This window comes from Urocampus carinirostris, chromosome 3 (genome assembly GCF_059441175.1).
Source record: "Urocampus carinirostris isolate Australia breed hairy pipefish chromosome 3, RoL_Ucar_1.0, whole genome shotgun sequence".
In the NCBI taxonomy this organism is placed as follows: domain Eukaryota; kingdom Metazoa; phylum Chordata; class Actinopteri; order Syngnathiformes; family Syngnathidae; genus Urocampus; species Urocampus carinirostris.
This window is the reverse complement of record NC_142351.1, coordinates 28854060-28868702: the sequence shown is the minus strand read 5'-3', so window position 1 is coordinate 28868702 and position 14643 is coordinate 28854060. Positions and strand designations below refer to the sequence as shown.

General features: G+C 42.5%; 1 protein-coding gene and 1 long non-coding RNA gene across 2 annotated transcripts; one reads left to right on the top strand and one right to left on the bottom strand.

Moving 5' to 3' along the window:
- Window positions 1-967: 967 nt before the first annotated feature.
- Window positions 968-7351, bottom strand: LOC148369355 (uncharacterized). Its single transcript, XR_015850001.1, has 3 exons — window positions 7134-7351; window positions 1444-1483; window positions 968-1368 (listed from the first exon to the last, which is right to left on the bottom strand). It is a non-coding gene; the product is annotated as an uncharacterized LOC148369355 (long non-coding RNA).
- A 33-nt stretch (window positions 7352-7384) lies between these two features.
- Window positions 7385-13493, top strand: slitrk1 (SLIT and NTRK like family member 1). Its single transcript, XM_088331327.1, has one exon. It carries the CDS (start codon window positions 8269-8271, stop codon window positions 10390-10392), a length of 2124 nt encoding a protein of 707 aa, XP_088187453.1. The 5' UTR covers window positions 7385-8268; the 3' UTR covers window positions 10393-13493.
- The last annotated feature ends 1150 nt before the right edge of the window (window positions 13494-14643 follow it).

Genomic DNA, 14643 nt, shown 5'->3' with positions numbered 1-14643 from the left:
ACGGGGTTTTAGGGGGCTACCTGGTGTCTGGGGGCTTTGTAGTAACTTGTTTTCGGTCACACTACGGACTATGGTGATATTTTGTGGTCAAATATTAAACAGTGTCCTCTTTGGAGTACATGAAATTCGACAACATAAAATGTAATAATGAATTATATGTGTGTGTACCCTGTACCACAAAAAAAACACTAACGGTATCGAATGAAGACAGATTAATAAGAATAAATGTATATCAAATAATGCTGCGTCATACAATGTATTGAAATGTCAATGTTAAAAATGTGAGTAAAGCAGAGAATAACAATTTTCGAACATATTCTTCGTTCTGTGTTTCTCAAGATGTTTTCATCTACAAAACATTTACCAAGTTCATAGAAGGTTGGAAAAAACTGCTTTGGTTGGCCCGTTTCATGATAAATGATCGGTGCCATATAAGACACATGGTGCGTGGGTGGTTTCTCGTTGTATGGTGACGAGTCAGTTTGTTTGTGTTTTGACATTTTATATTTTTGTCTCTTTTCATCTGTACTTGGCCCCCTTCTTTTTAGTATCTACAGTATATGATCCCGCTTGGTGACATTATCCGCAAGTATACTGTAATATTAGTTTCCATTGCTATGCAGATGACACTCAACTGTATGTGCCACTGGAGACAACTGGACAGTTAAGTTGTAGAAATCTGGAGGCTTGCCTTACTGAGATTCAAAGATGGATATCACTTAATTTGCTGTGCCTTAACCCAGAAAAAAACTGAAATGTTGGTTATTGGTCCAGCTCACTGTCGTAAGTTGTTTTCAAACACTACCCTGAACCTAGACAAATGTAATATCACCCATAGTGACTCGGTCAAAAATCTAGGTGTTATGTTTGATCTTAATCTGTCGTTTCAGTCACATGTGAAAAACATTACTAGAATAGCTTTCTACCACCTCCGTAATATTGCGAAGATTCGTTCCAATCAGATGCAGAGGTTTTAATTCATGCCTTTATTACTTCTCTGCTTGATTACTGTAATGTATTGCTTTCTGGTCTCCCGATGTCTAGCATCAAAAGTTTGCAGCTGGTTCAGAATGCAGCAGCTAGACTTTTGACTAAGACCAAAAAGTTTGAGCATATTACTCCTGTATTGGCCAACTTGCACTGGCTCCCAGTCCACTTAAGATGTGACTTTAAGGTTTTCTTATTAACGTATAAATGTTTGCATTGACTTGCACCCTCTTATCTCTCTGATTTGATTTCCCCCTATGTTCCTGCGCTCGGAAAATGCCGGTCTTCTTGTGACTCCGAGAGCCAAGAAGTCTGCAGGCTTGAGAGCGTTCTCCATCCGGGCCCCGGTGCTATGGAATGCCCTGCCTCCAGAGATAAGATCTGCAACGTCAATGGAAGTTTTTAAATCAAGGCTTAAGACACACTTCTATTCCAAAGCTTATGATTGATGCCCACCTCATATTCTGTATTGTCCTGTCTTTTTCCGACTGCCTGCCTGGTGGTAATACGAAAGAGAAGGACAATTTGAGATGAGTCAGTGGACCAGCGTTTGACCTGAAGCATGTGAACACCTGCATGGACCAGCTGGCAGAGATGGAAAGCTGCGTCGTGGCGTCATAGACTTTTTGGACTAGTTTACAGGCTGGGGGCGTCGCTGCTGTCATGCACTTTCTGGACAAATTTTCAACATGTGACCTAGTGTTTATTATGTTTGTGTATTGTAATGGTAAATGTAATTAACCCTGGTCATCCTGAAAGGGGGATACCACTTGTGAAGTCCCTTCTCAAGGTTTCTCATTTTCCTCACGCTGAGGTTTTGAGTTGTTCCTTGCCCGCATATTGGTTTAAGATCAGGTAATTGTGTCATTGTAATCCTATGCAGTCCTTTGAGACATATTTGTGATTAAGGGCTATATAAATAAATTTGACTTGACTTGACAAGAGAATGTTACAATCAACTACGAATGGTGCAACAGTCACTATAAAATATAAATGATAAAATAAGAAAAAAAAAAACTGAAGTTTATCATTGTGTCTTCCGCTCAACTGTCTTGGGTCTAGAGACTTACCACAATAACAATTCAACTCGAGAAAATAAATGAAAATAACAAGTTAATTAATAAACAGTATTGGTAAAAAGACAACTAATGGTGAACTCACATTAACTCAGCTACAAGGCATACATAAAATGGGCAGTGTGTTTATTTAATAAAAATATTGCTTTAATTAATTAAGGGGCCGGTCACACAGACATTTACGGCTGAATCACGGCCAGAAATTTCTGCCTCTGAGGCGGACGCTATTGGACGCAATGAGCTCGCCATTCAGGCGAGATACAGCGGTGCTTAAGACGAGGTCGGAAATTCGCGCGCGGGTGGCAGCGCGAGATAGTTTAGTGCTGCTCATTTCTTCAGAGCGCGGGTACAAAGCCTTTCACGAGCATATTGAGGCTGAACCACGGCCAGAAATTTCTGACCGTGAAGCAAAAGCTGCTGGGCGCTGTTGGACGTTTTGAGACCGCCATATATACGAGATAGAGCAGTGCTTTACTCGCGGTCGGAAATTTTCACGTGGTTGGCCGCGTTCAAAACTTTTGAGCTGCTCAAAAGTTTGAGCACGTGTTAAACCGCGTGCCGCACACGTGGTCAACACGAGGAAATGACGCAGAAATGACGCGAAACGACGTGCTCTGGCCGCGGCCAGGGCGTGCTTACACATGGGTAGGACGGGAAATTTCAGCGGGTAATCGTGGGTGGAGCATGGGAATAGCATGTTCTGCGCCTGTATCGCGGTGTTATTACGTGAAATTAGCGTGTTACGCGTGTGACAGTCAAACGCCTTTCTCCGCGTCATTTGTGCTCGTGACGTCAAGGGGGTGAACATGGATCCCCGTCAGCGTAGTTTCTCTTCATTTCGAATAAATCTTTCGGTGCATTCGCGGCAAGACCTTAACATTGGGACCTTAGCTTGGCCTTTTAGTTGAGAGTAGCACTGGTGTTCCAGAGCTCTGACAACTAAGCAGTACTTGGCTGATGAATCAAGGACTGTAGCCACAGTGTGAGTGATAGGCTAGGACCTTAGCTTGGCCTTTTGGCTGAGAGTAAGTGTCCCGGCTCCTAGGCTTTGTAGCGAATTATGAACTGACCGATAACGGATAATGGATAATTAATAACGAAGATAGAACAATAACCCTTAAAATCCCCAAACCCCAAGAGTCTCTGCTCCTAAGCTCTGTAGCGTATTATGAACTGAACGATAATGGATAATGAATAAAGGAGATTGAACAGTCACTTAATAACATTTTCCATCCCGGGCAACCACGGGCAAAAAAAAAACGCAAAATTTTAGCCGTGATTCAGCCGCAAACGGCTGAGTGACCGGCCCCTAACAAAAACAAATGAACTATCATAAAAATGTGCAGTTTTTAAAATACTCGTTTGATAAGAAATAATCAATTACTAAAGAGAGCTGACATTACTGTCCGGCATCTTGCTGCTATGGGTGCCCAAAAACCTCAAAAACGCTCGGAAAATAAAAAAAAATAAAATGGTGCATATTGGGCACTTTTGAGTTTTTGTAGTTTATATTTTTCCTTGTGCTTTTTATTTTTAGCACTTTTTTTTTGTTGTACAACACAATGCAATGAGATCTCGTGGTCAAACATTGTAGTGTCATTAAAAAGAAAAAAAATGAAGGGCAAACCATCGTCATTTGTCAATGTAATCTTTAATTATCTATTCAATTATAAACATAACGCAACATATTCCTGTTTAATTGTCATGTTTTTGCGTCCCTTTTCTTCTCAAAAGCAGCATTACTCCATTTACCAGTCCCATTCACTATTCTTATCCTCAGGTGATTCCAGTTTTTGAAATGATCATGTCTACTCTAAATACCCATGGCTCTTAGGCTGTTTATGATAACACTCTGTGGCTACGCCCCACCTTTTCAAGGGATAAGCAAGCCTTTGCTGCCCATTCCTAATGCAGTGGTATTTGGTGATCAAACAGCAGCCCCATTAGATAGATAGATAGATAGATAGATAGATAGATACTTTATTCATCCCCGAAGGGAAATTCACTTTTCCAGCAGCATCCCTAAGCTGAGAACAATCGAAAATAACTGAGAACAATCGAAAATAAGCAGTCTGAGAGTTTGGAAAAGGTTCGCCAGCTGCTGCCACTACCCAAGCAAACACGGGACGTCATCACGTGTGAACCTCAGGGCTCACTCATTGACACCAAGGGGAACAAGATCGCCGGCTTTGAGAAAGAAGTAAGCCACATTTAAGTGACGGTCAATTCTGAGCTGTTATTTTAAATTGTGAAAGGGTCAAGCGAGAGTCGGCAACATGCAGCCCTTTGGCGCTTACTATCCCATTAATAAATCCTGGGTTGCTACCATATCAACTGTTGTCAGTTAGAGCACTGCAATGGGCTAAAGCTCTCCGGGGAGCAAACTAACCCGTCTTCTTATCATATGTGACTTTCACCTGTGAGCTATGACGTGTTTTCAACCACCCAACTCGTCAGGCTGAGGCTCCCAGTGGGTTCCCGCAGAACAGGCTGCCTTCTTTTGACTCAAAGAGCTGTTTCTTTCTTCGCTTAGCCTGATTCAACCAGACTCATCGTGTCAGGTGTCAGAGGTGGATGCCTTGGACTCAGGAGTGGGAGCTCTCGTCTCCAAACGATGTACCTCAGATAACAAGGTTCACCCGCGGCCCTCCTGTGCATTCGTTTGTCGTCTGGACGAACCACATGAACCTTAAATACATCTACTCTGCAAAGGGACTGCCCTCCCGCCAGGCCGTGTGGTCCCTGTTCTTCAGCCGTTTTAATTTCACCTTGACTCAACAACTGGCTCCCGCAATCAGAAACACAATTCTCTCTCTCCTCTCCATGACTCCACCAAATCCAGAGGCCAAACCACCACCATTCTCCCTGAGGTCAGAGTAATCCCAGAGGTCTCGTGGTAGATTGAGAAGCGAATCCAAGAAGCTCCTGGCCTGCATAATGTCCCACCCAATAGGCATTTGTCCCCTCTGCTTTCCCTTCTGTTGGCTCCTTTGGGCTCATTCCTCCCACTTGGCACTCAATGCACACTCGTGCATTCTGGTGGCCCCAAAGAAAAAATATATCCTGGAGTATGTGGGAACATGCACCACCTGCGTCTAAAGCAAAGCATGCTACTCTAACACTGTGGCTGCCTCCAACAGCTCCCGATACAATAACAACTTAGGTCCCACATATTTGTGGATTCATTTACCTGTGTGCCCCCCTCCAGGCGGATCACGGTAATCCTCACCGACGTTCACCGGTTCTTTTAATCAGTTCACTTCATTCCACTCCCTGAACTACCCAAAGCCAAGAGACTGTACAAGCCCTATTTCACCACGTCTTCCGCCCACACACTCCTTCGGTCGATGTTGTTTCCGACCAAAGTCGCCAGTTCACTTCCTGGTTCTAGAAAACTTGTTTTTCCTACTGGGTTTAAACCAGCATCCGGACCTCGAAGTTCTGTCCCCAGTCTAATGGCCGAGCCGAGCAGGTCAACCCAGGACCTCTAGACCAACTACACTGAGTTGACTCCATTAAACCCGCGTCCTGGGTTGACCACCTGGACTGGGTGAAATCTTCCTGTAACCCCTTGCCCTGCTACCCCACTGCCTTCTGCTTGACAATAATATTTACTTTTTACTTTTTTTACTTTATTATATTATCATTTACACTGTAATGTAATATTGGTGTGTCCTGTATTGTGTAGTGCAACCGAAAGTAAGTGCTACAAAGCAAAAAGAATAATAAAAAAATGAAGACTCAACATAACCAAACTTTTCTTCTCATGTTTTCTTGTGAAGCCTTTTACATACAACAATGTCTGCTCCCTCTAGGTTAGCCTTATGTTATGTAAAATACATACAGTTTTATTGACCTGAGTGTTTAAAAGAATGCATGCTTATATCATCCATCAATCCATCATCTGCAAGCAAGCACCGGGAGAACATGACTTGTTATATTTCAAAGAACTGTAAGTCATTATTGCTATTGTTGCTGATTGTATACTCGTGCTATTGGCAGATTTTTATTCATTAGAAGAGATGATCTAGCACTTAGAATAAAATTGTTGTCTACATTTAGGGTTGTAATTCAAAATGCTCAAACATTGTATTTTGGAATGGCAAAACCATTTGCCTGTTTGACACATATTCTCATTGTTTTGATCTAAGGTGCTGCGTTTGGCCAAGTTATTTCAGATTTGTTTTCCAGATGTGTTTTGCTTATTTCTTTTGATTGTTTGTTGTAATATCATGAGATTATTATGTTTTTCAAATTCTACACCTGCAAAGCAGATATCAGTTTTTTATTTTGACTATGATTGATTATTTACATGATTATCACTGTCGGCCAAAAATGTTGCTTTTCTTTGATTGGCACACGCTTTAGGGCATATCGTCTTTTTGTAACATGAACTATTTATTAAAATAAAGGTCTGAGAGGACTTTTAGAACATTTTGGGAATTTGGCCTTCTAATGGTTTATTTTCCAGTTTTCTCTTGTTAATTTGTTCTCTTGTTATTTTGAGTGTCTACTTAAGTGTACATGTATAGATAGTTTCAAATAACTTTGAGTATGTTTTTTTTTACGTGTCCTGTGAAGAGTTTGCATGTTCTTCCCATGCTTGTGTGGGTTTCCTCCAGGCACTAGGGTTTCATCCCACATTCCAAAAACATTCATGTCAGGTTAATTGGCCGGTCCAAATTGTCCCTAGGTGTGAATGAGCAAGCGGATTGTCTGTCCCTGTGTGCCCTGCGACTGGCTGGCAACCACTTCAGGGTGTCCCCTGCCCACTGCCCAGTGATGGCTGGGATGGGCTCCAGCAACCCCCGCGACCCTACTGAGGATAAGCGTTGCAGATAATGGATGGATGGATGGGTGTGATGTTGAGCGCATATTAGTGAGAATAATTTCAAAAAGATAAACACAAAAACCTTTGTTTCAATAGTAACAAATTGTTTTTCTGTAAATATATTCTACAGAGCATTTTTTAACCAGATAACTATTAACTGTAACTTGTTGTGTTTTTTTTTTTTTTGTACGTAACTTGCACATCACTGGTATTCAAGATCATGGTAATTTTAAGCCTACCCTAAATGGGGAGTTGCTGTTGTTCACATACTGGCAAAGTATATTGAAGTCTTCTGCTGCCTCTTACTTGTGTGGAAGAAAGAAGATCAGGAGCGCAGCAAACACGGAAATAAAGTAGAGACCACCCTTGCTGATTGAAAGAAAAGGCTTCAATATGAACATCTAACTGCAAATACGAATATTGTCTCCTCTTGCTCTTTTTGTTTCTTATCCTAGTGGATTCGTCTCTGTAAAGCATCTCAGCAAAGAACACGTCACGCACACATGCGCATACAGGCTGACGCAACGTTTGATACTCTCCGGCTGAGCTGAGACATGCCTGTGGCGGATTAATTAGTTTAACCACATTCAACAGTGTTGCCAAAAAAACAAAAAACACGGAAGGTTTCAATCGCACTACTGGGTGCTTCTTTCAAATAATGGAGGTGGAATTCGGGATGCAAGTGAGGCATCACGACCTGAACATGTCATCGCGCCACTGCTGCGTCGACTTGGGCACTTTTGCAGCGGTGCTGCGAGCTGGAGGAGCGAGAAGACGGCTGGTTGCACGTTGAAGTGGTGCAACTTTGGCGCAATCGCTCACATTTTGGTGATTTACACGACGCGGACAAACGAACGGATTAGTTCTTGCTGTTTTTGTTTTATTCGTTTTCCAGCGCAGTTGAGTGGAGTTTTTGCGGCTCAACGCTCGATTAACAATTCCCCTCGCCCTTTTTTGGCGGGGGTGATGCCTTTCGACGCAAGAAACAATTGGTAAGACGCAACGGAAAGATGTGAGATGGAATGCGGGTGTTTTGCAGCCGATCAGCACTAGCGGAAAGCAGACAGCTCCCCGCACCGCAGCGCGCCAGCGAGAGAAGAAGGCGATCATTTGTTCCTTATTTTTCTGCCAAGGTCAGTCGTCTCAGCTGTAAAAGGGATGCGCCGGACTTTCCTTCCTCCCGTTTCTAGACCGATAGCATTGCAAAGGCTGTGAGGAGGTTTCCGTTCGAAAGTACAAGCACACGATGTGCTATACAGAGACTGCCTTATCCGAGCGTGTCCGCCCGCCTGCTTTCTTTCGTTTTGGACTGATTTGTACTGGCTCAACAACTCCCATGTCTTGAAACCGGGGATGTATTGTCCGCGTTGAAAAATGCTGCTTTGGGTTGTCCTGCTGAACGCGGCTCTTTGTGTCGCCAGCGGGAACGTGACAAGGGACGTGTGTAAGGAGCAGATATGCTCGTGCACGGAGGTCGAGGGGGACGTGCACATCGGCTGCGAAAAAAGGAGTTTTACCACGCTGCAACATCTCACGGGGCCCAGTTCGCATTTCTACCACTTGCTGCTGCACGGCAACTCGCTGTCCAGGCTCTTTCCAAACGAGTTTGCCAACTTTTACAACGCTGTAAGCTTGCATTTGGAGAACAACGGGCTGCATGACATTGTCCCTGGCGCCTTTTTAGGGCTGCAGCTGGTGAAAAGGTTGCATATTAACAACAACAAAATCCGTTCCTTCAGGAAGAGTACATTTCTTGGCCTGGATGATTTAGAATACCTCCAAGCGGATTTCAACCTATTAAGGGACATTGACCCGGCTGTGTTCAGGGATCTGAACAAACTTGAAGTGTTGATACTTAACGACAACCTTATCAGTGCCCTACCCGTGAACGTGTTTCAACATGTGCCAATCACGCATCTAGACCTGCGTGGCAACAGAATCAAAACGCTGCCTTATGAGGGGATCCTCGAACAGATCCCGGGCATCGTGGAGGTTCTGCTCGAAGACAACCCGTGGGATTGCAACTGTGACCTGGTTTCTCTTAAAGAATGGCTGGAGAACATACCACTCAATGCACTCATTGGGAGGGTGATCTGCGAGGCGCCCACAAAACTGCAAGGGTGCGATTTAAACGAGACATCTGAAATGGAGCTCTGCCCGTCACAGGATGGCGGTGCAGACACCAGTCTGGTAGCCCCTCCCACACAAGATGAATCCCCGGCTGCTGTGGCACACGACGACGGCCCACGTCCAACTCCTCAAAAGCCCAGTGCCGATGCTAGTAAGCCACCGACACCTGATGCTCATGGATCTAAGAGCCGGTCTAAGTCACGCGAGAACTGGCAGTTGAAGACCAAACCCACGCCAGGCCCGGCAGGGACCATCAATGCTGGAGAGCAGCTCCATAACGCCACCTGCCCCCACCCCTGCAACTGCAAGCTGGTGGGCTCAAGGCAGGGACTGGGCGTCAACTGTGAGGGAAAGAAGATCGAAAGCTTATCAGCCCTGAAGCCTCGGCCACTGGCCGCCCACGAGCTGAACATGCGAGACAACAACATCCATGCAGTGAAAAAAAATCATTTGTTGGGCTACGCCAGCCTCAACCTACTAGATCTGGGTGGGAACAACATAAAAGCCATCGACAACGGCACCTTCCAGAACCAGACCGAGCTGAGGTGGCTGTACATGGATAAGAATTATCTAGATGCCCTTGCAGCCGAAATGTTTGCAGGCCTCGTCAACCTGGAATATCTCAGTTTGGAATACAACGACATCCAGCTGATCGTGGCGGGCGCTTTTAGCCCTATGCCAAACCTGAGGGTTCTGTTTCTTAACAACAACTTGCTCAAGTCTTTGCCCGTGGATGCCTTCTTTGGGATTTCTTTATCCAAGATCAGCCTACACAACAACTACTTCTCCTTCCTGCCAGTAGTGGGCGTGTTGGATCAGCTCAACTCTATCATCCAAATCGACTTGCACGGGAATCCCTGGGATTGCTCCTGCAACATTGTTCCCTTCAAGCAGTGGACCGAGAGACTGGGCGCGGATGTCATCGTGAGCGACCTTAAGTGTGAGTCGCCTGAAGAATTCTGGAAACGCGACCTCCGTCACGTGCGGAATGACCTCATGTGTTCCAGACTCTACGAAAAAATCCCCTCTCCCACATCCCTGTCCAAAAACAGCACTTTCATGCTGGACTCAGGCACACGCTCAAACTCTTATATTGAGCCCAACCGGGTGTCCATTTCTGTGCTGGTCCCCGGGTTGCTGCTGGTGTTTGTCACTTCGGCATTCACAGTGGTGGGCATGCTGGTCTTCATCCTGCGCAACCGCAAGCGGTCCAAAAGGCGTGACGGCAACTCATCCGCCTCCGAGATTAACTCCCTACAGACAGTGTGCGACTCGTCGTACTGGCACAGCGGGCATTACCACGCAGATGCAGGCGCTCACCAAGGCTTTGATTGCACCACGCATCTTTCCACCACGAGCGATGCATGAAAAGCAGCCTGGCCTAACTGGATTTATAAAGGACGCCTTGATTGGACGCCTTGATTGGCAGCCATACACAACCCAGCGATCTGGACGGTCTCTCGCCAGCTTATCTAGTGAACGTTTACTAAACGAAGAGATGTTGGGTCAAAAAATAAACCAAGTTGGGTAAAGGGTGGACTCATCCATTAAATGGGTTAATTTGACTAGACCTCACAGTTTTTTTAAAGGGACAGTGTGTATTATTTACTGCTTACTAGTGGTAAAAACAAAGTGTGCAATAAAAAAACACAGATTGATTTGAATGACAAGTAAAAATATAAAAAAAAACTATCATATAAACATGCATTTTCAATATACTCATAGGTTAAGAAATAAGCATTTATTTCACATACCATAGGCATCACCTAAAGTGAGCTGGCATACTTGCCTGCCATCTTCAGTCGCAGGAGTCTCCGTAGTTTGTATTCTTACTTGTGCTTTTTGCATTGTTTAAGGTTGCATTACAACTTACAACAAAAAATAGCGGTCAAATATTACACACTGCCCATTTAATAACAAAAATGGGTCAAAAAAAATAAAAATAAAAATTGAGTTGTATTGTTAAAAAAATTCCTGGGTTACAGAACTCGACAACCAACAAAATGTTTACTGTTATTATTATTATTATTATTATTATTATTACAGTATTAAAATGTTGTAAAATAAAGTAAACTCAGTTGCACCCAAATCTAGAATTATTTTTTGTTAAATAATTAATATCCCAATATTGGTTGGTTTGTAAAAAAAAAAAATAATAATAATAAGAAAACTATGTAGCTATAAATAACAACTCACAAGATAAGATTAAATTAATCTGAGTTTTGGATCAGTCCATATTTAACCCCATTTGGGATTATTTTTCACTCGACTGTATTTAGAATGCAGTTTATCTGCTGAACAGCACCTCATCTTTGTATATTTTGTACATAAATCCCCCACCACCTTAAAAGAAATGACGCCCTTCTCTAAACTGCAATTGGACAACAGATCGGTTTTTTTCCAAGCCGAAAGGGGTCAGACGATAAGAACAGGCCTTGTGCACTTGAGGGAATGGTGCACGAGCGCATGAATGTAAATGTAAATAGTTGGGCCGATGTATCATATGCATGATTTTTCTGCATGGTTTCAAACATGCACACATAGCGCGCGACCGAGGAACCATGATCAGCCAAGAAGAGACCAAAACCCCCTTCCTGCTCATCAATGACGATTTTATATATATATAGATATAGATATTACGAGAGTTACATATATATATATGACTATAACAAAGTGCCATTCCTCTATTTTTGTGAGACTGCAGTTGGGATTTGTATTTGTTGTTTTAAAGCTGTTGGGCGAGACATGAAGGTGAACAATCCTAGTTTTTATCTGAAAGGACAAAATGCTGTCAGCGCATGTTCTTTTGTTCCATTCCTAATGATTCGATTGTCGATAAATTTCGGGGTTAATTATGCTGCTCCGACCAGCAATCATTCAACCACATGCCAGTCTGCGCAGTCATCCTCATTTTCTGAATGTATACTGTTTTCTTTTTATTGACGTTCTGGTTGTTGACTTGGTGGCAACATGTGGACAAGCATGATGCCACTCAGATGCTTCTGCTGCAAAGTCGATGTCGCTCAAATAACAGTTCTGTGGTTTTGTGTGTCTACAAATATAGCCTGCTTTGGGTGAGAGAAAATCCAAAACACAGAAATATTAGTCATTTTAATTGCGGGTGGTTTGTATCATTATATTTTCTTTAAAAATGTTTTCAGTTTACCTAGGGTAATTCAGTCTATATAACCATGACAGGTAAATATAGATACTATTTAATCGTGGGGGAAAAAACAAAAAAAAAAAAAAAAAAACCTTCCTCCACACATAAAAAATGGCTATGATTCGCCCTGCTGGTCGACTTTTCTTTTTGAGTTTTTTAACCTTGTACAAATAATTCATTGTATTTACAAAATGTGCTTGAAATATTCAATACTGCGGGAGTATCGTTTGCTTTTGTGGAATGTGGTGTGTCCTAACAACGAGGAAGTGCTTTGACAAAAATGGCAACGACTGATGCAAGATGCCTTTGATACCGATGCAGGTCTGCTTTAATGGAAGGTGTGAACACCAATTTCCACTTGGGAAAAAATGCCTAAGGCAACCCTTGCCCTTTCCTATTTTTAACACAATGTGAAACATGTTGACACAAATTGAAATAAGTTTCCTTTCCAAACGTTTCAAAACACTGTCATCTTTCAATTAGATGAAGCTTAGTTGAACTTATAAAAGCCTAACTGGTAAGATCTGGCCAAAACAATTTAGCCCGACCAGATCCAGTGGGTATTATTGCCTAACCAGCTCAATCCCGACCCCAAAAATTGATTTAAGGGACCGAACAGAAAGCAAACCCCGAATTTTCATATTTATAGGAGGAGGGGTTATTTTGGCCGAAACGCAACGTATTGATTGACATTTTAGCCCCGACCCACCCAAATTCAGTTTGGGTTAGGCTGAAGCTAAAGATCTTATCTAGAATAGAAAAACCCTTCAGGTAAAGTGCAAAAAGGCGGGCATTTTGCCCCCAGAGCTGGAAGGACGACGTTGCACCCTTGGTAAAAAAGGTTGAGCGCTATCCACGGTGCAGAATAACTTATTTCGCTCGTCTGTTCATCGTCATAGCTCTTATGTAACTAAAACTAAAAGAAAATTGAAAACAATGCAGTGGCCCAGTGGTTAGACTTTTAGTATGCAAATGTTGTTAACATTTCGCAGTGGCTGGTGTGGACGCATCAAACAGTTTTTACTGTGCTGTGGATTTGCTTTTACATTTCAACCCTGCAAGAATTCTCGTACGAAGGACACAGTTGACCAGTGATTCATCAAGGCGTCTTATCCTCTTTAGTGCCAGTTTTTGCTCTTTTGTTCAACCCAAAGGGACACTGAAGAGGGGATGCTGTTTGGTTTCTGTCTTCTTCATGTAGTGTTTTATCATTTTCAAACGCTGTGTTTCTGAATTAAATTTGTATGCTTTGCAATATTTGATCTGCTCCTATTTTGTTAAATAAAGTGTAGCTGAGGTTGAATAATACAGTCTGTGGTTTCAACAATTGAAACTAGAATACATTTAATTGACGTGGTTTTCAGCTAAACGATTTCTTGATTCTTTCAAGCAGGCGACTGTTTTCCGATGATAGTTTGAGGCCCCTTCCATAATAAGAGAGTTAAAGAGACAAAATGAGTCATTTGACCACTAGGTGTTACAGTAACTATTCATGCAACCGAAAAAGAGTGCTAAGAATCACATGTATGAATGAAAATGATAGCAACTCAAAGTAACCATTAAGCATTATCGCTCTTCTATTTTTTACCCAGCCTTTGGTTATTTTTTAATTTTATTTCATCCCCTCTTGGTGAGTCTTATGCCTCTGAAATCAGTGAAACAAATATTGACCTAGCATATATAAAAAATAATCTATATAATTGTAATTGTTCAAGTGCTTTTGCCATTTAGATCATACATACATGCATATATATATGTCTCATCTCATCTCATTAGCCGTACCGCTCATCCTCATTAGGGTCGCGGGGGGGCTGGAGCCCATCCCAGCCATCTCTGGGCAGTGGGCAGGGGACACCCTGAACTGGTTGCCAGCCAATCGCAGGGCACACGGGGACAGACAACTCACTCGCTCATTCACACCTAGGGACAATTTGGACAGGCCAATTCACCTGAAATGCATGTTTTTGGAACGTGGGAGGAAACCGGAGTGCCCGGAGGAAACCCACGCAAGCACGGGGAGAACATACAAACTCCGCACAGGAAGTCCGGAGCTGGATTTGAACCCACGACAGGTTCCCATGACATGAACTGTGCCGCACAAGCGCTAACCACTGCGCCGCCGTGCTGCCCGCATATATATATATATATATATATATATATATATATATATATATATATATATATATATATATATATATATATATATATATATATATATATATATATATATATATATATATATATATATATATATATATATACCATTAGGAGGCAATGAATACACACTGTCACTTTAAATGCAGCCTTACTGATTATTGAGTATTCCATTGCTGATTGATTTGTTTATTTTCATATGAATTCTTGATTAAAAAATGGTTTATCTTATTTTGTGTAGGGATATATATATATATATATATATATATATATATATATATATATATATATATATATTAAAT

What these genes read in the sequence shown, in the direction of transcription:
- slitrk1 (XM_088331327.1), top strand. Translation starts at nt 8,269, where the DNA reads ATGCTGCTTTGGGTTGTCCTGCTGAACGCGGCTCTTTGTGTCGCCAGC.